This window comes from Python bivittatus, unplaced genomic scaffold (assembly GCF_059951505.1).
Source record: "Python bivittatus isolate LINGU-HERP-01145 unplaced genomic scaffold, Pbiv_v1 ctg000700_np1212, whole genome shotgun sequence".
In the NCBI taxonomy this organism is placed as follows: domain Eukaryota; kingdom Metazoa; phylum Chordata; class Lepidosauria; order Squamata; family Pythonidae; genus Python; species Python bivittatus.
This window is the reverse complement of record NW_028277098.1, coordinates 28583660-28607225: the sequence shown is the minus strand read 5'-3', so window position 1 is coordinate 28607225 and position 23566 is coordinate 28583660. Positions and strand designations below refer to the sequence as shown.

General features: G+C 37.9%; 1 protein-coding gene across 1 annotated transcript in view; it reads right to left on the bottom strand.

Annotated features, from left to right (window-relative positions):
• COL24A1 (collagen type XXIV alpha 1 chain) overlaps positions 1 to 11222 on the bottom strand; it is a 166237-nt gene extending 155015 nt beyond the window's left edge. Inside the window, exon 1 of the mRNA XM_088153680.1 lies at positions 10629 to 11222. Within this exon, the coding sequence (XP_088009806.1) occupies positions 10629 to 10684 (56 nt within the window). The 5' untranslated portion in view covers positions 10685 to 11222. The remainder of the gene's footprint in view (positions 1 to 10628) is intronic.
• Positions 11223 to 23566: the final 12344 nt, after the last annotated feature.

The following is a 23566-nucleotide window of genomic DNA, read 5'->3' as shown; positions in this document are numbered from 1 at the left end:
GACTATTCTGCATTTTCTTTCTCCCAATGTATTTCATTTCTCCTCTGGAACTTGTTGGCCATTCTAGAATGGAATGCTCAGCTAGACAAGGCATTGTTCTAATACAGCATAGTACTTCTCACAAGTAGACTGACATCATCCAAATGTTTCCATGCATTTACCCCTTAAAGTCTAATGTTCTATGTATTCTAGTTTCTTGCAGTTAAATGTGCATAGAAATAGGGTGCATGGCTACAATTCTAGGGGTACATTTGACAGTGTCATGGTGCCATTGAGGAAAACAGATCCGTCAAAATACATCTACCCGTAACTGCTTAATTTTTACTTTCTATGTCTACATGAACATCCCCCACAAGAAATGATACAGTAGCAGAACACTCTGCCTTGAACAAAGTTTAAACAAGAGATAATGGTAGACTATACTTAATCTCAGAATTGACCTCATCACTATAGCTTGAAACCAGATGTGAAGTGGGTTTGCAAACATCGGTTGTAAATGAATCTGGTTAGCATTAACTATAGTCATGCCAGAACAGATATAATATTCAGCTATAATTAAAACAAGTCTGGAATGTGTAGTAGTTTTTACATTTATCAGTAAATGGCTATTAAGAGCACAATCCTTTGCATACATGCTCAGAAGAAATAAATCCTTTTAGGTGCAATGGACATTTCTGCAAACTATCATCGTCTAACTACCTTTGTATCCAGGAATAAAGCAAAATAACAGAGCAATCCTATGTAAATTGCAGAGGAAAATCTGGAGTGTAGTTGTTATTACATTCAAGGCAATGCTGGCTCATACAATAGGAGCAGGGGCAAGAAATGTGTAGATTTTATTCTTGTTTTCTTCCTGAAGTTTTTTTTTTTTTTAAACATTCCTATGCAATCTAACAGAACATAAAATATTCACACTAATACCAAGCTGGCGTGGATGAATGGATCCAAGGCCAACACATGCCCAAATGCTTCATTTGAAGGCTTGCTGCACATAAGAACATATCACTACTCGTCGTCTTACGCCTGCAGTTTTCCACAGGCATAACATGGGCTTTGCAGGCAGATGTGCTATCTCACCAGTGAAGCTGGTTTTGCCAAAGACGTCTTTTTGATTCATGCTAACTCTCCTCAGCCATTGTGCCTAAGAGAGTAGGACTATTTGGTTTCTCTGTTCACATATGTATATAAATATTATCATTCTAAATTATGGTAATGACCACAAGCATGATGTAGCATTGGAAAACATCTGACACTTTCAGAGATGAACTATGAGTATATTTGCTCATATACACATGCAGCACTCCAATATTTTATGCGCTCACAAAACTGAAAATGAATACTGAGAAGAAATCCTTATCCTGTCTACATATAAACAAACTTATAAACAAATTGAACTAAAACATCAGAGAAACAGTAAATATTTTAAAGAATACAAAGTAAAAATCATACTTTTCATTAAACAAAGGGGATTTTAGGTAACATGAGAAGAATGAAAGGGGATATTTAAATGCCAGCAAGAATATATATTATTATTTGATTATTTTTAAAAAAATCATGTTATCTTTTAATGGTGCCAGTCAAGAATAGATGGAAAAATGGATAGATAGTTGGGAGCCACTAAAGAAAATGTCATATGGATGGTTATCCATGAAAGCTCAGATAAGCTCAGCTGATAAGCAGGCTCAGATGGAAAAAGAAAGTATTTTAGATACCATCACTTCATGTTGGGTAAGAATTTTAAAATGAACGCTTTGGTTATCTTAGCACAACATATGAACTCATAATAATTAATTAGCCAATTTTTCCAGGTTTGTATAAAATCTGAGCTACACGGGCTAGTTCACTCTACACATTACTTTAAAATGTGACTGATTAGGTTAACTAACAGAGTTCAGTGTGCCACTGTTTTCTTACTTAGTTTCCTATAATCCACACAGAAGCATATTTCTCCCCCCAGGTTAGTATTTATTTATTTATATTTATTTATTTATCACATGTATATAGCTGCCCATCTCACACAAAGCGATTCTGGGTGGCATACAACAATTAAAATAACGTGAATAAAAACAGGCATTATAAAAACATTAAAAGTTATTATTAAAATAAAAACATTATTACAAATTTTTTAAAAATTAGATTTTAAAATATACAAACCCCATGGAGAGAGCAAAATATCAATTACCATAGAGCCATCTAAGAATATCTCTGGTTCCCAAAGACCCCCAGGCTTGGTGATATAACCAGGTCTTGAGGGACTTCCTAAATGACAGCAGGAAAGGGGCGAGCCTAACTTCAGGAGGGAGAACATTCCACAAGGAGGGAGCTACGGCAGAGAAGGCTCACCTCCTGGCACCCACCAAATGCAAGTCCTTGGCCGATGGAACATGTAGCACACCTTCTCTGCTGAGTCTAATGGGACGGGCTGATGTGATCAGGGACAGGCGGTCCCTCAGATAACTGGTATGCTCTGGCTGTGCTATGAGCAGGTCAGCATAGGTCTGACATAACAGCCAGGCATTGTCCTTTTTTCTCCCTCCCAGTGATAACATATCAGTTGCAACAGCCCTCAGACATCTCTCCCCTGCACAAGTTCAAAAGGGGGAAATCCCAAACCAGGGTGATAATACCAAGTTTTAATTATTGGAGTATTCTTGTATAAATGTTTTAATCATAGCAACCACAGTTCCACTGAACTTCTCCACTAAGTCAATGGTCTGTTGATAGCACATAACTGATGTGAGATGCTCCACTTCAGGAATAGCTCACAATTTCTGACTGACCAGAAAGTAGTTGTTGCATCTATCAGGATCTCCAATGGCCAACCAATCCCAGCAAAAAGATTGATTAGGGCCTGACATACTGTATACCTATAGCTTCAATACAGCTTAGATGCCTCTGGCCATCTAGTGGCATGTTCCACAAGAGTTAATATCTTCTGTTTCCCCCAAGTTGTCTTGAGTTGAATATGTCCCAGAATGTCCACTGCCATTCTCTGGAATGGAATTTCCATGATAGGCAAGGGTCTGTCCTTGTTGTCTCTCACTCACTGGCAAATATCACAAGATTTTACATACTTGGTCATATCCCTGCCACATCTAATCTAGAAAATGTTATCCTTTTTGTGTCCGTTTGGGTAGTCATATGCCAAGTTGAAGATGCCCCTGTGAAGCTTGCTGAGCACAATCAGCTGTCTCTGGGACTTGCAGAGATACATATGACACATCAGTTATTTTCTTTTGATAAATTTGGAGTTCTGAGGTTGCTGAGGCGAGGGGTTGCTTTCTACCTTCTCATAGATGCTGGACAAGCTCAGATCCTCCTCTTGCTCTCTCTTGAACACTTCTGTGTTGCTCCTGACAGTTGCTCCCTACAAGAATTCTTTCTCCCAGAGGGTCTATTTCTGTGCTGCCCTATTGTGAAGGGACTCTGTGAAGGGCAGGTGGATTCCTCCTTTGTTTCCTAAGGTACCTGCCCTTCCACCTCATGAATTTGCTTGGAATCCAAACCTAGACTTAGTTCCTTTCTTCCTGGTCCCCAAAATTGCTCTGTGTGCTCCCTTTGTTGCCATATATTGCTCTTCCCCCACCATGTAGCCATGGCAATTCTTTCTGAAGTTATCCAGGAAGTGGTCAAGATTTTCACCCTCCCTGTATTTTGGAAACGTGTATCTTTTCACAGAAAGTGCTAAAAAAATTGGACTGGTTGCAGGTGAAGGCCTTCCACTCTTTAAGTTCCCCCTTTCTAATTGTTAAGCGTGCTCCTTCTCCCTTCTCTCTCCAGCTCTAGTCTCTTTAATCCCAGATGCATTATTTTAAGGTGCTTCTCTTGGAGTGCCATTTTTCCCTCCTCTTTCTCTAGTTCCAGTTTTCATTCTATTTAGGCTTGGATTTTTAATTTATTGAGCTCAAGTGGGTCAATGGATTCCATTAGGGTGACTGGACCGGCTGCCACAGTCTCAGACACAATAATCTCAGAATCTGACACTTTGAGTTGTCTTCAGCTGACTGGACAGAAAAACATGTCTTCATGCTTTTCAACAGAATGCAGAAAAACCCTATTCCCGAAAACAAATCTAGCTATCCCATTTATAGCTAGTGGCAAGAAGTGAAAATAATTTTGGGGCATGGAAGTCCCTTTATTTCTCTGTGAAAAAAATGGTAAGAGGAAAAGGGGTGGAGGGAGGGAATTATGCATTTATCTGTCCCAGATTAGATGCCTTTCTCAAAGAAAGGGGAGAAAAGAAAAAAAATTCCTGGGCTCCCCTTTTATGCCCACTTGATACTAGCGTTGTTACTCTGTAGCAAGACTGACTTATCCCAAAGGGTGGATAGTTGGAGATCTCGAAACTCCTATCTCAAACCCCTTTAGGTTTTCACCCCCTGTCCTTGTATCCCACTTTAGGGTAGCAATTTGGTTTTTCCTTCTGCAATCACCTATTTTCCATGAGGCATCACAGCTGACATCCTTCCTCTAACCCTGGCATATGACAGAAACAAGACTCTCACATCCCGTGCTGCTTTTCTGGTGATTAAAAGGTAAAAATGTTAAGATAAATTAAATAATGTATATAGGGCTATTTCCTATAATGTTGACAATGTGACAAGAAGTTTCAGCTCCTCTTTGGCAGATAGACCAATCTCACAAGAGATAAACAAAAATCATACTTTTTTTTAATGAAAGATAAACTGTTATAACTTTAGATATTAAAATGCAAACATTCCCCGTTGAAGGAGAAATATATAGAGTTGCCTCAATAAAACAGTTGCTTCTAAGTGAATTAAAAAGAAACAAATCTTAAATAAGATGCAGTGCTCCAAGCAGACCACAAGATGGCTACAAAGGAACTTAATGTAAAGACAGAGAGAGGGAGTACAAATCACAGAATAGTCTAATAAGAAATTATTTACTCAAGCACGATCTGAGATATGCATAAACACTAAAGTACACACAATTTAGAGCCTGTACAGAGTTTTAAAAAATGGGGGGACTTACACAAGATAGTAAAACAAAGATTAAAATTAATGCAACATTCCTACCTATCTTTTCAGAAATAGCTATTGCCTGAAACAGTTATTCCCATTGTCTCTATTATTCCTGGACTTCCTATTTCCTGGGGGCTCCAGAAAATTAATTTGAAAGTTTCTGAATTCTGAAGAAGATCCCAGTCTTTTTCCTAGCCTCTGTCTACAGCTTTTACTTCAATTCCCTCTGTTGTTGTTGTTGTTTTAAAGGGCTTAATTTTTATTTTCCAGCTCGGGGGGGCTGCAGTATCTCTTTGTGCCTATGTGATGAAGAATCATCCCTCTTCATTTGTTCCTGCCTGACCTCTTCTTCATCACTCTGTGTCTGCTCCTATCTGGCATGTAGTTTGACCCGCTGTGAATGGGACTGCAGCCTGCCATTCACAATACTCCCAGAAGCAAACTGAGAAGCTGTGAATTTTTAAATATTTTTTTATCCCACCTTTATTATTTTTTATAAATACTTCAAGGCCGTGAACATACCTAATCCTCCTTTCTCCTCCTATTTCCCCACAACAACAACCCTGTGAGGTGAGTTGGGCTGAGAGAGAGTGACTGGCCCAAAGTCACCCTGGCGGTTTTCATGCCTAAGGCAGGACTAGAACTCACAGTTTCCTGCTTTCTAGCCTGGTGCCTTAACCACTAAACCAAACTGGCAAAAAGCAAACAGAGTTTTTGTTTGATTTTGCTTCGTATGCAAACCCACTGGAGCAATACGTAAATGTCAACAGAAGACCATTTTGGCATCTACTGTCATATAGATTTAAACTAATTATTAATTCAACAAAGACATTGTTCCATGATTATTAAACACATATGGGTCTTCCAGGAAGAAATCAACAGGTTCAGCTAATTATTAGAAATGTGGAGCTCAAAGTGCAGCACTGATTCATGTGACAAGATACTAATAAGCTAATAAGACTAGCATTGTTTAATATATGAGAGATGTATGCTTTTGTGGGCTTTTTCTTTGTCTTTGTATATACAAAATTGAAGAATAAAAACATAAGAAACAAACACTGAAGCAAAAGGCTTATGGCAATGTAGGTTAACCTTTTCCCATGCAGGCCTTCATAGACTTTTCAAATAATCTTTCCTCTCAATGGCAAAACATGTAATGTTTATTACAGGCTGGCACTTTTGAGTTACATGTATGTTATTTCAGCAACGAAAGGTGCTAGGAATTGGTACATTGTTTGCAGCAGCTAAAAAGTAGTAGTCCCCTCAAAAGTTACACTTCATTCTGGCACTGATTTTGCAGTTCCAAAAAATATTTATGACTTCTTTCCCCTCATACTTTTTTACACCGATTTCAAAATACTTCCCTCATCTGGACTCAATTAACAAGTCCTCAAACTAGCCAGGAAACTATCAAAGACAGTATCAAGAGAGTGGGGAAACAGTATGAAAAGATAGAAGGTAAGTAAATCCATCCACAGCTACTTGATAAGTGAGCAGATGCTTATATCCACTGCCTCTAGAATAGTTCTCTATCTAAGCTCCAAAAATAGGAATTGCATTTTAAAATAACAGCATACTGTACAAAATATGCTAACTTCATCTTGCAATTCATATGCAAGATGTATATTTTATCTTTAAAAAAAATGAAAATCCTAGGTTTCTCAAGGTATTGGCAGGAAAAGGTGGACAAACGATTTCTTAAAAACCAATACTTCACATGGCTACAAGATCTCTGGCAGATTTTCTGTGGAAGAAAATTAGCCTTACCATTACGCTGGGTTCATGGAAACACTATGTAAACAGTTTCTTGCCAGGATTGTGGGACAAGAGTAGGCAAGTGCCTGAAGTAAATTCTCCAACCTTAATGCTTGTAACATCTGTTGGCTATGTTTACACACTCTCTCACACAGCAACCTATTCAAAAAATAATTGGAACAAAAAATGGGAAGAATTCCTATTTAAAATTGAAAAAAAGCTAGCATTTGTTTTCACACACTGCCACACTCCCGTTCAAAGTCATAATGTAAAACTTTATAGGTTTCTACAGTTTTTCATTCTAGATTTCAGCTTCTGAATTACAAAGTATAAGAGCTAGAACAGCTGAGGTATAGAAGATAAGAATTCTGTCAGTGCCCTACCACACAACTCACTAGGTATTGCTGTGACACAAATATTTTGTGAGAGTTTCATTTGTATTGCTTTATACATAACAATGAAAATAAAAAGTCTATCTTCCACTAACTGCAAAAAAATAATAATAAAAAAAGTAAAGATGAAACATTTCAGGTGGTTTTCTTCCATTGAAATCAGTGGAAGCAAGCTATTTTATATGCAAATACAGGGTCTGAAGTCTACTTTATTGTTTCATAAGTGTGAGAAGGCACGAAGGGGAAAAAAGTATCCCTAGTTTGATTTCACCAGAGATACAACTACTGTATGTTCTGGTGAAATTTATCACGATTTCCCCTTAACCATGTCTGTTTACCAAAAACCAACATTTAGGCACAAGAACAGTTTTACCATTAGGCTGAACAAGGCAGCTGATTCAAGTGATAGAGACTGGGAGTCAGAACATACTGGCAAAGTAGACAGGTCTGGGTCAACTTACAATATATTCCCTCAGGCAACCATATGGCAAAATGTTGTTCTGTTACAAGTGGTCATCTATGAATTAAATGCCAGTCTCCTCAGTCTCTATACATGGAATAGTAATTCTGCCATACTCCTGAGCTGGTTCTGGCATGGGAGATAGTGGCAAAGTGGGCAAACAGTACTGAAAATTAAGGTTACAGTTATGTCAGGAGAGTTCAGAAAAAACAATCACACATCCAGTAGGCATGAAAAACAGCCTAACATATTTGTATTTTATGTATGTGTAACTCCTTCACACAAGAACAGAACCTGATTAGCACAGATTCTCCACACACCCCAAGTCCACTAACTTCATGGCCCCTCTTTCCTGGGTTCCTGAATGTGCAGTTGGAACGTAACATCATCTATGGCTAACTTGTGCTACAATTCCCTCTCTTGTGATTTTAAATTAAGGAAGTTCACCTGGCCCTATCTACTATACCAATCATACTGTGATTGTTACACAGTTACCATCCATGGACTTGATGCTTCCCTATCTGGAGTGGATGTGATGCATTTCCAGATTGATAATGGCAAAAATGTCCAAATGCTTGAGTTTTTAAATTCCTTCTTTTGAATTAGCATTCAGTCAAGCAATCTTGGAGAGATTGGGACATAAAAATTAGGTACCAATGAGAAAATCTCTGCCTTTTCCCTCATCACTGCTTCTTTATGTACAGGGTGTTTTTTGTCCTTGATCAAGGAACTGTTAGTCATGTGAATCCTCACCTGCAACTAAAATGTTGCTGCCTGAACAGGTTTAGTATCTCAATGAAAACTAGAACTTAAAAGCAGATATGCTTCTGACATATACAGATTAATTCAAATCAGAGAAGCCCAAAGCAAAATCAGCTTACAGCTTTTGACAAAACAATCACATTGCTCTTTAGCTTATCCATGCAAAGATTACCTAGCATGCTAAAATATTTACTTATAGAAAGCAAGCCTAAGAGACTGCTGTACTATATTAAAAGATTGGCTAGCCAATAGCAACCGTTCATTTTCTAAACAGAAACAAAGGCAAAGCCTAGGGCAAATCAAACTGCTTCCACAAAGGTCACCTGGATTTTTATGCTTGAAATTGCCCCAAATTATCAATCCACTGCAAGTAATAATAAATACCGCTTTGCTTCTGTTGGCTTCAGGGAAGAAAAAGATGGTTACTGAAGATGAATCAGAGAAAAACTATAGTTATAATTTGGCAGCCTGACCACTGAAAACAGCATCTACCTGTAAAGTGAGGGAGAGAATGTGAATTTGGAAAAAATGTTCCAGTCATCCAATTCATTTTCTCCTTCCCTTTCATATCCATAAACAGTAATCTTGGGGAACCTTTTTTTTCTTACACAAACAGGACTGCAAGGGTGGGAAAACAAATGTTATGGTACCATGTTCATGCCTAGAAGCTATTTAATACTTACAAATCACCTACAAAAATGTTTATTTTAGACAAGCTGAAAGGAAATTTTGTACATACCTAAGCCTTGCAAGCAGCTTTCTCTAGCATGCAGTTAAATCTACTTAAAAATCAAAAGGTTCTCTTAAAAAACATGCACAAAAGATGGTCTTCCTAGTGAAGAAAAAAGACTCATAAGGAACTAGTATCTTCAATAGATTCTTAAGGGTGTCCATAAGAATGTCCAGCCTATCTCTTTACCTCAAAAGACCTTTCATTAACTAGAAAGGACAATATAAGAACCAAACAGTTTTTGTCTTGATGGAGACTGCCCTACTAGAAATTCAAAACTAAGAAAACTCACAAAATATGTTGGATTTAACTGAGCTTGAATATTCAGCAATTGAGTGAACATACAAGTATACTGACAGTGAAGGGACTTTTCCAACCTGGCTTGTGGGTTAGATTAACTAGGACTGAATATAACACACATGTTCCTCTTCTCCTATTATTATCATTATCATAATTATGATGATTGGTCGCACAGACAGCCAGACGTTTAGACTGGATTTGGCATTTTTATCCACCTATCGAATCCTTCCCAAGGACCTGGGATGTTGTTGTTTAATGGCATTAAAGATATTGTCACAGGATATAAGCTGTTTCAAGTAAAGCTGCCTTTTGCAATTAACTTATTTTTATTGTTATTATTCTTATTGGAATAATGTTTGGGAACTACAGTCCTGGTGTATTTGTGAATTCAAATTGCTGTAATGAAGACAAAGAAGTAATCTGAGATACTTGTTCCCTATTTTTACCTCTTTTGTCTGGATTAATTTATCAAAATGAATTAATTATCAATCTGCCCCCTAATTAACATTCAGGTCAAAACAACACCAGCACAATACATTTGCCATCTCATGTTGGAAAATGAAATTGAAAAAATAAAACAAATGCAAAAATCCTCTTAAATTTAAAAAAATCCAGTAATCTCCCACTCTTCACCTCATCCTATCTTTGTAGATAAGCACACCTCCTAACTTACAGCCTGGGACTCTTTCCATCCTATGCAGGAATGGGAAACCTGCCAACAAACTGTTTCCTCTTCCTTTTCCACCACATGATTGCCTTAATATCAACCAACAAGATAGCCCAGCTTTCCCCAACCAGATGCCCTCCAGATGTGCTCCACCAGCTGGAGATGATGAGTTGTAATCCATCCAACACATCTAAAGGGTGTCCACTGGGAAAAGCTGGGGAGGTTTATTAGGAAAGAGATATAGAAAATGATGGTGATGATGACAATGATGATATAACCATAGTGGAACCATAGCGATGGCAATGTTATTCGTACTGCCATCCTTTAGAATCAGAAAGACCTACTGAGTACAATGGTCCTTATTCTCAGGTAACTATGTCCCAGAGACCACCGCCTTATTTATCCCTTGATTTTGAACCTGAAGCCGGCCGTCCACAGAAAAGGGGTCCGCGGAAAGGAAAGCATCTACCTCAAGTCACTGACAAGACGGGTGCCGTGCAGGGAACTCGGGCAGCAGCCCGCCCCCTCGTCGACTGCTTCGGCCTCCCCGCCCCCCTCCGGTGTCCTTTCTTCTACTCACGTTTGTGCTGCGGGAGAGATGCTTCCACTCCTTGTCCTTTGAGCTCCTAAATGCATTTGTATGCATTTGTCCAAGCAGCGAAGTTCTAACCGAAATCAGAAGCCAAGTCCCCCGGACTGCTCAGGATTCAAGTGCTGTCCATGAAATCGACCTCCGGAACCTGGAGTCGCTTCTCTTTGGCTTGCCCAGTGCCCACTTCCCTTTAGCGTATCTTCCACATGGCTTACACTCCGTCGCCAGAGCGGGAGAGTTCACGTGTGGCTCAGGGAGAGACGTATTTTTGGGTGGTTTGTGAGGGGAGTGCCTTTGTTTGTTTATTCGTTTGCAAGAATGCTGCGCTCGAGTTGCTTGCAATTGGACTTGGAGATTCTCAGCAAGGAGTCCTTGGGGCTGGGAAGCGGCAGCAAGGAAGAGTCGTTGGAACTGGGAAGCAGCAGCAGCACCTCCAGAAGACTAAAGGCTTTGCAAGGAGGGGGGTGCGAAGAGATTTAAGATTGCTCTTTGCAGCGTCTAGTGGCAATAGCGCAGGCATTCCGCGCTGAAAGGCGAGAGCCTCTGGCTCCGGAGCAGAGCGAGCAGCCAACCCAAGGCAAAGTAAATCCTCCCCGCCGCGGCTCGGTGTTGAATTTCACCGCTCACTGACTTGCGATTACATCATCAAACCAATCTGAAGCGGCTCGCTCTGCCTCCGTCCCGCGCGCCTCTTTGGCAGCCGCCGAGCGAAAAAGACAAAGCGCGAGAGGGCACGCGGGACGTAGTGGCCGGCCAGTTGGCGCGCTCGCCGCTGCCGCTAGGAGGAAACAGGCCGCTGCTCCGGTTTTGGCGCGAAGCGCCCGGGTGCTATTTGGAGGCAACCCGGAAAGCGCCATTGTAATCGTGGAGGTGCTTTCATTGGATAGTACTTCTCTCTACCTAAAAAACGAAACGGGCACTATTGTTATTATTGCCACTGCTGTTTCTTTAAAAAAAGGTTTGCCACTTTTCAAAGCAACATCACAGTTTGAAAATGGCGAAGTAAAAAACGGTGAATAGAAACAACACGGGGGGAAAAAAAGAAATAAAATTGATTGAAAGTCCAGTTCCACCATGGACGCTGTTATATTGTTAAAGCCACATTCTTACTGTAATATCCATGCTTACCACTGTAGCAAAGTTTCCTCAAAAGAAGTAAGGCAGTGACAAAAGCAAAGTAGCTCCAAGAAAATATATAAAATCTGTATTAAAGTTATTAAACTCTGAAAGTCAAAGAAGTAATGTGCAACCTTTTGAATTTTCCAGAATGTTCTTCAGACAGGATTATTTTAAATAAATCAGTAAAGTCTGCTTCAAGTAGTACTCGATTTCTGGTAATTTAGTGAACACTTATGTCTTACTTCTTGTTAGCAACAATACAGAAGTGATTTGCCTTTGCCTTCTTCCCAAATGTTTTTTTTTTTTTAATTTCCCATTTGAGCCTACAACTCTTCTACTGTATTTCATCATGATCTTCCACCCAAATATTCAGTCTATTTCTGCTTAGCCTTTTAAATCAACCCAACCAAGATTGGCATGGTTCCAGGAAAAGGTAGCTGATTGCTATTAAATGAATATCTGATTATCTTACACCTATTATAGAAATAGATTATGGACATAAATAAATTAGATTTTTTTTATTTTAATTTTGCTATTGAGATGGCTTGAAGATATGCACGGGATACTTTCAAGAAACTGTTGGCCACAAAAGAGTGGCAGGTTCGTCTACCCAGCACACAAGGACCAATCAACACACTGAGTCAGGGAATCCTTTATTCTTTTGAAGGGCATTATTTTGATACACAATTTTATATTCTATATATACACAATTTTATATTTTATATATATACAGTATATATATGCTTCACATAATGTATAACCATACCTATTTTATTTCTAAAGGGTTAACTTGCTTTTGCTTTGTAAAGAGCACTGGTTTCTTCTTCCCCCCCCCCTTATCTCTTTGCTGAATGCCCGATTGTCTTTGAATAAGCAATTAGCTGAATACAAGTTGTTTGTTTTACCAAGCTTTTGCAACAGTTGTGGGGCCCTGCATTCCAGAGAGAGATAAGAAAAATCTTGTATGCCATTCTCTTGGTAACCAGAAGAAAAAGTTACATTTAAGTTTACCTTCCTAAGAACCACCTTTCACTTGCTCAGACCGTCCCAAAAATCCCTTGTATGGGTATGAGGGGATGTACTATCTGATTACAGATTTACATGTCTATAAAGCCTTTGATGTTTGTTTTGTGAGGTGTGATTTCATCAACATCTCTTCTGAATGTGTTGATTGGGGTCACCCAGCTGTGTCTTGATCAAAATACATCTGTTATCTTAAAGAAGCCTCGTCTCAAGTCTTTTTATTTGGCTTTATTGAGACTTGGGAAATAAAAGGTGCCATACACTTTTTATTGAAGTGCTTCAGTAAAGAGGGTCCCGTCTCTCTAAGGAGCAGAACCTTGAGCAAAGTTTCACATCAATCTTTATACTTTTCAGAAATAGGGAAGTAGGCATGTAAAAAAACATGATTGGTTGCATTGTTGCGCAGACGCACTTGACTCCATGTTTCATACTAACATCCCATAATAAGCTTAGCATGTTCTGTATTTTCTAAAATTTCCACCTTAGGGGTGTGCATTTTACTATGTTAATTAGCTTTTGGTTACACTAGGGTCGTAGGTGGTCTCATAACGGGATCACTCGATGGTTTCTGAATACCTCAAAACCATTCCTCTTCTCCTTTTCAAGGTACGACTTTTCTACCTGCTGTCAAATGTCTGCAGCACAAACCACATCCTCTTGAAACTCAGCCACAAGCAGTTTTATAGTGTGCTCTAGTAAATATGCACTCTAACAATATTCTGCCATGTGGCCCTCAAAACAATGGAAGAGAACATTCAACTATTTTTGTTGGCTGGAAAACCGGTGTAGAGTAGGTATCAGGATCTGGTGTGAGGGGCTCCAAATAACACGCAGGGTGAGAGGAATCCAAACCAACTTGTTTATTACTGCAGCAATAAAGGAGGACACATTCAAGTGTCACCACACAGGGAGCACACCCAGTGCTTGTCACATTAGCCTTTTTATACAATATTCAAACAAGGAGGAAGAATATGATTGATCAAAATTTGATACAAATTGCACATGCATATAACACCTTGCCTATCCCATAATTTATGAGTGGGAGTGCAAATATAATATAATAACATAGGAGGTGTGGTTTTAGGGTCTTTTCGTCATAAGGTCACAATAGTTATCAGTCTAACCGCAGAACCAGTCTTGTCTGGTTCTAACCATTAGTCCTGGGTTTCCCTACTTGCCCCTCAGTTTCATAACTTCTTTTTCTGCCCAGCAACAGCTAGTATAGGCCATCATTTCTGTCAGCCATTAAAATGATTTATGAATTTCCAGCTGTACCTCAGAATTTGTTTGATTCACTTTTGCCTCAAACATCAGAAAGTGTTAATATTGAGTATATATTAGCTAGTGTGCATGAGGTGACATGAGCTCTAACTGTTCCTGGGGGCGGTTAGCGCCCTGAAGACACTCCCCGAGTTATCTGTCAACTCTCCATCTTTCTTGGAAGTTATTTATTATTAGGATTGTTTTATATTGTATTTTAATGAATTTTATCTTTGCTGTAAACCACCCAGACTCATTTCAACTACATGGGCAGTGACAAATTTGATCAATCAATCAATCAATCAGTTAAACATCTAGTAAAAAGATGAGTTCAATGCATTGTTGTAATGATAGATAGATAGATAGATAGATAGATAGATAGATAGATAGATAGATAGATAGATAGATAGAGATATAATTTGTATTAAGGATTTTTATACAGTAGTAAAAGCAAACATACAATATAAATTTAGAGAAAAGAAAAAGAATAAGGAAATAAAGGGAGAAAGAAGAGCAAGTTAATAAGTAAAAAAATAGAGAAAAGAAAGAAAAAAAGATATATAAAGGATCACCTTCCAATCTTCTTTATAGCAGTTACAAATATATTTATCATCTATCCTCCCTTTTTAAGATTATATCATAATTCCCTTCTTCCCATATTTTTCTCTTTCTAATCATCAAATCCATAAATCACCAGTTCATTTTTTTCCACTTTCAGCAAAAAGTCCACAAAGGGTTTCCAGTCATGAATAAATGTACTTGTTTTCTTCTCCCTGATCAACCAAATCAATTTTGCCATTTCTGAAAATTCTGTCATCTTCACCAACCATTCCTCTCTTGTGGGTATTTCAGAATCTTTCCATCTTTGTACGTATAGTAATCATGCTGCAGTTACCATGTACAAAAACAATCTTCCACAAGTCTTTTCCGGTTGACTATCCATAAGTCCCAAAAAGAAAAATTCTGGCTTCAGCTGTATATTAATCGCATTGTTGTAATTCTTTAATTAAGGCCCTAACAAGACAATTCTTGCAAATGTTTAATTCAGTGTTACAGTTATCTGCAGTATTTATTTGGTTATGTATTTATTTTTTCATTTAAAAGAGTCAAAAGAATTCCAGGTTATACAATTCAAACAAAAAAGGGCATTGTAAGAGCATTAGAAGGGAAATAATTGTTCTTTGGTGGCAATCTCTGAAGATTCTTATTAAAGTCAGTATTTTGATTCATAATCAATATCTTGCTATGTGGCAGCATATATTTATGAGATGGTCCTCCAAATTGGCTAGAAATTATGGGATATTATAGTCTGAACACTTTGGGTGGGCATCAAGTTGGGAATACCTGAGTTAGGAATATCTGTCTCATTTATAACTGTACTTTATAGCAATTTTTTGTAATTCAGACTAATTGTAAAAAACACAATAGAAACTGTGTTCTTGCAGTGCTCCTTAATTAGCATTTTAACAATGTCCATCAAAATTTGATCATAAACCAGTATTACTGAACATGAAATTGCCATCACTAAAGTTAGTTAAGAGCTAAATAAGAATTGCATATAATCTTACTTATTAATTGAGTCATTCATTTAGTCAGGCATCAGCAGTATGTGATTAATTAAAATATGGGCAAACATAGATATATGTTAGTGACAACATCATGGATTATTCTTGGGTCTAATATAGTGCCATTCAGACAAAGAAAGTATGTGTGCAACAGCAGCATATAATATCATTCATATTAATTGGCATAATTCCGTTTGTGTCTTGCATCACATTAATAAGCTACTGGTATTTTAGTCAACTTAAGTACAAAATGATTAGGACCAATAACTGTTATGTTTTAATATATTGGGTACAACACAGAACTGCTTAGCAAACATATTTTATCATACCATAAGTTGCCCATGTTGAAATGAAGGACCATATTGATAGCAACTTCTGTGACTTAAAAATCTTCCAAAACAGAGTCTGTTCAATCTTACCAACATGAGTTTCTGTAGTGCTAGGCACAAACAGCAGCTGTAATCTATGAGGGTTATGGGTTACTTATTGAAAATGTTTTCTGATTACTAGTGGCTGTTCCAAGAAAGCTTGCCTATACCAACAAAACCACCAAAGGTATCCCAAAAACATTTGTAAAGGTATGAAAACCAGATAGTTCACCTACCGTGTCTGAACCAACTATCATAAATAAGAAGAGGATGAACTTGCCTTTTCCTATGACCAATGACCAACACGGGATGTCTGTGGGCATAGTATGGAGTATTGTTAAAGTGCCAAAAGAACATTTATATCAGATTAGTGAATTTCAATTAAGTACATAAAATATTATTTTAGTATCAGTTTCTTCTTGTGTGCTTCTTAAGTAAACCAATGTGAGGAGATGGCACAGCAGGAAGCAAAAAGGCTGGGAACAGACAAGACAGTTGCATAAACATAGTGCAGGTGTTATCAGTGGTCCAGCCTGAGAATGGGCTGCAAGCAGCCTGTCCCAAAAGAAGGGTGGGAGAAACTCAAGGCTTGAAAATCCCATCTCCCCCTCTCTTTCTCTTTCACACAGACTACATATGTGTGTGTGTGTGTAAAAAAAATCCTCTCTCACCCCTATGGATTGTATGTGTCTTCCTCAATCTTGGGTCCTCTATCAGAGGCCTAGGAGTTTGAGGGTTCTGCGCAGTATCTTAGCTGTTCCTAGCACTGCACTCTTCTGCACAGAGAGCTCTGATGTTGTTCCTGGGATCTGTTGGAGCCACCCTCCCAGCTTAGGAGTCACAGCCCCAAGTGCTCCTACCACCACTGGGACCACTTTGGCCTTTACTTTCCACATCCTCTCTAGTTCCTCCTTTGGACCCTGGTATTTCTCCAGCTTCTCATACTCCTTCTTCCTGATGTTGCTGTCACTTGGCACCACCACATCTATCACCACCGCTGTCTTCTGGTCCTTGTCTACTACCATGATGTCTGGTTGATTGGCCAGTACCTGCCTGTCCATCTGGATCTGGAAGTCCCACAGGATCTTAGCCCTGTTATTCTCCATGACTTTCTGTGGAATCTCCCATCTAGACTTGGGAGGATCTAGCCTGTACATTGTGCAGATGTTCCTATACACAATGCCAGCTACTTGGTTGTGCCGTTCAGTGTATGCTGTACCTGGCTGCATCTTACACCCTGCCCCTATGTATTGGACTGCCTCTGAGGCCTCTTTGCACAATCTGCACCTTGGGTCCTGTCTATTGTGGTAGGGTCATCAAGATATTGTAGCAATATATGTCATCAAAAATTGCACCTGTGACATGAACTGCAAAAGTTAGATGATTTGAGAAAAGCTATCTTTATCTGTGGAGACTGCAATGAAACCCATACCAGGTTTACAACTGCTAATTCCATATTCTATATTTACTTGTTTAAGCTCCACGTATCTCTCACACCACCTATTATCTTCCTTTAATTCAGGTACCATAGAATGCAATTTCATGGTTAAGGTAATTTTTCTATCATGTATTAAACTTCACCTTCTTCATAAGAACTTGTCACTTAGATTTATACAGGTCAGTGAATAATTTGTGTGCTGTCTACCCAATTATATTTTTCCTCATAAATGTTCATCTTTATATTGCTATCCATTACCATTTTTGTTATGCAGTTGTGCAATTTTTAAAAATTTTTGAAGACATTAACCAGACTGACTACTTTATACTTCTGCTACTTTAAGAAAAATTTAATTTAAGAAAATATAGTAATTTGCATTGGTGCCGCAGACTGATGGAATTGTCAGACCAATTACTGTAGACGATTGCTTACTTCCATGCTTTGGTTTACATGTTCAGAATGTGATTCACTCATCTCAACCCAGATGAATTCCCAATAACTCTTTTACTTGTGATTAGGCAGCTTGTTCTGACCTATAATTTGCAAAATGTTCTGCAGTGGCATATAGATAATGAAGTGTTGCCAGCAGAATTGATAATAGCAACTAATCTGTTGCTTTTATCTTATCTGTAATAATCTGTTTTATTATATATTGCTTATTGTTTGGACATTTTATGGTTCTAGGCTATTTTCATACAGATGCTGAATAGCAGAGGGGGGGGAAAGCTAATTTTCTAGAAATGGCTGGAAATGCAATTTTCAGGTGAATCAATTTTTCATATTTGGTGACAATATTGTAAAGCTCAACAACTTTGGAAAATTATTTATAATAGGATGAAAAATAATTTTTAAAAGTTGCATTTCCTTTCCAACCTGCCATTTTTTTATTAAATACTACTAAACCTTACATTCCCATAAAGAATATTTAATTAACTATGGACATGGTAACTGCTGCAAGGATATTCTACACTTCCTACTGGAAAGTATGGTCAGTTCCTTCTGCAGAAGAATGGCTAATTAAATTCTAGGAGTATGTCTTGATGTGTAAAATAATGCCAAAATAAATTGACACAAAATTTAATTCAATTTGGAAACCATTTTTGAATTATAACTCAGTAACCTACTTCCAAACTTGGGGTTTCTCTTAACAGAAACTCTTCAATTGCTCAGATAGAAATTACTGTAATTCTTAATCTTATTTTAATATTTATAGTGTTTACTATTGCTGTTGATATCCATATATCATTTGGATTTTAAAAATGATGGGTAGTTTTTAAAATGATATAGTATATTCAGCTACTTAAACTAATTAATGAAATATTTAACATTTTAACTTCGTTCTATGATGTTTGTCAACTTCCTTTTTATCTACTTGTGTTTTATTTTTATTTTTTCCCCTTCCCCCCTTTTTTGTTTCCTTTCTTCTTTTCCTTCTTTTCTCTTCTTAAAAATGCTTAATAAAGAAAAAAATTACACAATATGGTTCTTGACATGATCCAAGAAGAAGGTTTGGAACCATTGCAATAATATTCCTCAGTGACCCATCAGGCATTCAGAAAGATATCAATATCAATAGGATCTCAAGCCACTGAGATCCAAGATAAATATATGGATGTGTGTCCTCCTTCCTGGTTTTTGGGGAAGTTAATCCTCAAAGTGATCAAAGAATACTATATGGCTGCATAATGCCCAGTTGGAATGGGCCCAAATAAACAGTATCTTTCACAGTCATCTGGAGTTTCAAAGCAATTGTTTTCTCAGTCGTCTCAACTAAAATCAGGATATTGGAAACCAGGGTTATGTGCAGGGGTTAAAAATGGTCAAAATGGAGACTGTGACTACATGATTGAAGACCTGCACCTTTTTTTTGCATGTGTCATAATGCATGGGGGGAAAAGGGACAGAGCTCTGGCCACATGGTCATAGGCACCATTTTGACTTCCCCTTATCCCCCACAGATGCCCCTGCTGGAACCTGACATTTAATTACCCATATCTATTTAGCACCCAGCTGCTCTTGTCTTTGAAGCTAAGCAGTCCAAAAAACTTACATGGAAATTTCCATAAAAGCAGCAGGATTCCATTTCAACTCAATGGAGACTTAACATTTTGGGGTTACTTAACTGGGATACTGGAAAGATTTTTGAATTTGAATCTTGGAGGGCTCTCTGTATACTACTTTCCCTGCAGATAATTTTCTCCCCTTTCTTTATCTTGCTCTTCTATCCTTTTTCTTGTCCTATATGACCTGCCTGGTGAACTGTTTTTTAACTACTGGTAGTTTTCTAGAATCTTTAACGCCCATATTTATTTATCCCTTACTGAAGAAAACTTTCTTGGATCCATTTTTGTGTTATAGTCCTTGAGAAAGTTGCTTTCTGAAGGAATTGTCTTCTAATGACCTTCTTGAGCCATAAGAATTAGGATTTTGGGAAGGCCACTCAACTGAGATATCACTTTCTCAGATTCTGAGTGATATTCTGATGGCTATTTCCTAGCATCTTAGGTCAGTGTTGGTCCTTTTGGATCTAACAGGAGCATGTGACATACCTGACCATCAGATACTGTTGTCTAGGTTATTGTCTTTGGGTGTCACTGGTAGCATATTTGATTTGTTTGAATTTTTTTTTCTTCCTTTAATGGTCTTTTGGGGCCCTTGATGATAATACATGATCAACTGTGACAGCCTGTCTTACTAGTTCCAGGTTAACATCTGTCTTAATTTATTCTAAATATTTCAAATGTATTGTTGTATTGATTATTTCAATGTGAATATTAGTTTACTGGGTTCTGAGCTAATTTTATTGGATACATTTATAATCTCTGTGTTGCTGGTTTTTTATTTGTTTTGTTTTGTTTTGTTTTGTACTGGACCTTGGTAAAGAGACATAAATCATATTTATTATTATTACCTAATCTGTTCACATCTACTCCAGCTAACCTTAACATCTGTAGCTGTAATCAGTGTCTCCTTCTTTTGAGAAGCCAAAATGGAAGGTGAGAAGTCTGCCATATCCAGTCACTTAGTAAAAGGTTGGAGATTCACACTCACAAGTATTTGCCTCCTGATACACAGGTATATGTGAGGAAAAAATCCTGGATTTCATTGACTCTACAGTAGGCAGAGGTTGGGGTTTTTTTCTATCTGTAATTTGCTTTTGCTGAATTAACAGTATGAGAAGAATGAGGAAGAGACTCTCGTATCAAGTAGACTTTCTCTGCATCTGTTAGACCTCATTATATGCGCTTTTCTGACTATATGCAAAATACACCAACATTTTCTTTCCAATTTTTATTGATTACATACATAAAGAAAATAAAAACACTGAACCAAAATCCAAACCAAATGGCATAGACAAATAAAGAAACCAAGTAGGGAAAACACACAGAGCTTTCTAGAATTCTTTCCAACTGCTTTTCTAGCAATGGTCATAGGAGGCATCTGTATTTTCTTCTGTGAAACGAAGTTGCATATTTCATTTATCTTTATGTGTATTTCTTGTGTTGCATATGTATGTGCTTGTGTGAATGTGTGTACTGGGAAGCAAGGGGTGGGCTACATACTTTCCACCTTGGAATGTTCCACCGGGAGGAAGAGGGTTTAGAATGAAGCACCTGGCAGCAGTTCCAAGCCACTGTTCAACTGCTTCTCCTATAGAGATGCATTGGGGGATTTTTTTCAGGTATGTTTTTCTTTGCAGCCCCCAGCCAGATTTGGTCATTTTAAAAAACTTAATCTTTCTTTTTCTGGCCTCTCCTCCCACACCTAATTTGGTTCTGTTCTGTTTAGTTTTGGACAGTTATCTTGCTGATGGAAACCAGACAGAGTCCTGAGCTTCTTTATATAATTTCATTCTAAGTTGGAAAGAATAAAAAGAAAAAACACAGAATAAAATAGTGTTTTAATATTTTTATTTAGTAGGCACTTATATCTAAGAGCAGTACAAAACCTATTTTAGGATCAACTTTCCAACATAATCCAGATATATTTTGTAGCCTTTATTAAGGAAAAACAACATATGTATGGCTTAAAACAAGAATCAACACCTTATCAAGATACCAAAGGAGAAATAATAACTAATTGTGCCCATGATGGTTTAAGGGATAGATGTAGGAAAGGAAGGAGGGAGGGGAGGGGAGGGGAGGGGAGGGGAGGGGAGGAGAGGAGAGGAGAGGAGAGGAGAGGAGAGGAGAGGAGAGGAGAGGAGAGGAAAGGAAAGGAAAGGAAAGGAGAGGAAAGGAGAGGAAAGGAAAGGAAAGGAAAGGAAAGGAAAGGAAAGGAAAGGAAAGGAAAGGAAAGGAAAGGAAAGGAAAGGAAGATTCCACTGAAAAATTGAGGATAAAATATAAGCCTAATGATGGAACTGAATCAGAAAAATTGAATGTAATATATATGTATGTATGTATACACATACATACATACATACATACATACATATTATATATATCAATCTTGGAATAACATTCATTTTAAACTCATAGGGATTTTTAGCCATCTATGCATATCATTATCATATCAATGCACTTAAAAAAAAAATCCCAGGATAAAGGGATCAAGTCATTGTTCCCTTTCAAAATCTTGAAGCTGAGGAACTAGGATGAATAGTTAAGCATGAATTCATGCATGTATGTGAGCTACAAGCTCCAGAAGGCTACAAACTAGTTTTACTGCAAGTGCAAATATACCACAGCTTAGCCAGAAATAAATTTGCTCAACTCTCAAATGCAGCTGAAGAAGGTCTGAAACTGCATTTGAACTTGCAGAGAGTCTTCAGGCAGTGGTAGGCCTACCATTTCTGGGCTGCAAAAATCCAGATGACTTTTAGATGGTGGCAAACAAAATCTAGATTTTTGCATCTCAGATCTGACAGGTTTAGTGGGGGTGGTTTCTTTGGGTTGTCTGGGTAGGTTTACAAAATATTATAAAATTACTTTTCTCTGCAAGATGAACGAGCACTTGTAGGCCCATGAAATCTCTATAGGTGCTCACTCATTGTATATATGCTGTTCTTAAAACACTCCCCAACATTCCTCAAAATTGTTTACATGATTCAGTTCTTATATTTAATATTATCATCTGCATGAGATGACACAGTACAGATTGTTAAATGCATAGCCTATAGCTAAACCATCTTTTCTTCTGTTTCTTTAACTCAGAGATAAGCATGCAAGCTGCCAATCGAGATCCAGATTACTCTTCATAAAGGGAAGGGTGAAATCTTCTCCAAGCTTCTTACTTGCTTCTGTAAACTTCTCTCATTCCTATGTAGACTTTTTTTTTTTTTGCCCATTGACATATTTTATTTATTTTAAAATCTTTTTCTGATAAGAGAATTTGGGGAAGCAAACAGCTGAGGTTTAATAGGAAGTTGGCAGTACCCCCCTATGAGTGCATCTATGGCAGCTTGCTAACTTTGTCCCATTTAGGAAATGGTCTGGTGCCAATGGCAGCCATTTTAAAGGTGATGTCCTGTGAGCCCCTAAAGATTCCCTGGCTCTGATTTAAATCTCTCCCTTGCACACAGCATTCCCAGCCAGCCAGTAGTAGCCACAGTGATGTCTCATGCATCCAGATGTCATGGCACAAATTACCTAAGTTGTGTCAATGGTGTCACAGTGTGAATGGTGTACAATATGTAATTTGTGTCATTTTTGTGGTGATGATGTGTGTGATGTCACTTGCCCGTCCTTGCTTCCTGCAGATGGTCATGATTGTATGCTATATCTTTGATGTATTATTTGTTACATTTATTCCCATGTTGCTTTTCAAATATTACAATTCCATCAATATAGATCTGATTTGTAAGCTATCTCAAGTTGATCAGCAGTACTGTTCTTAGCTGAGAAACAGAGACAAGGCATGAAAATATAGCTTCCCTATTTAGTGTGAATCTAAATAATTGGCAACACCAGCTGAAATTCCTAGTGGGTACAACAGCAGCCAAGCCTTGGCACTAAAATGTAGGTAATAGTTTAAAAGATGATGGAATGAAGGTTTTATATTGAATACAATTAGAGTAAAGTCTAGCCATGCTATTTCTGGAAAATGTTTGAAGAACAGATGTAATTTGGAAGCAAGATTTTGCCAAAAGAAATGCTATACTCATCTCTCCATTCTTCCTTTTTGCTATTTTCAATTGATTTTCAATGTTTC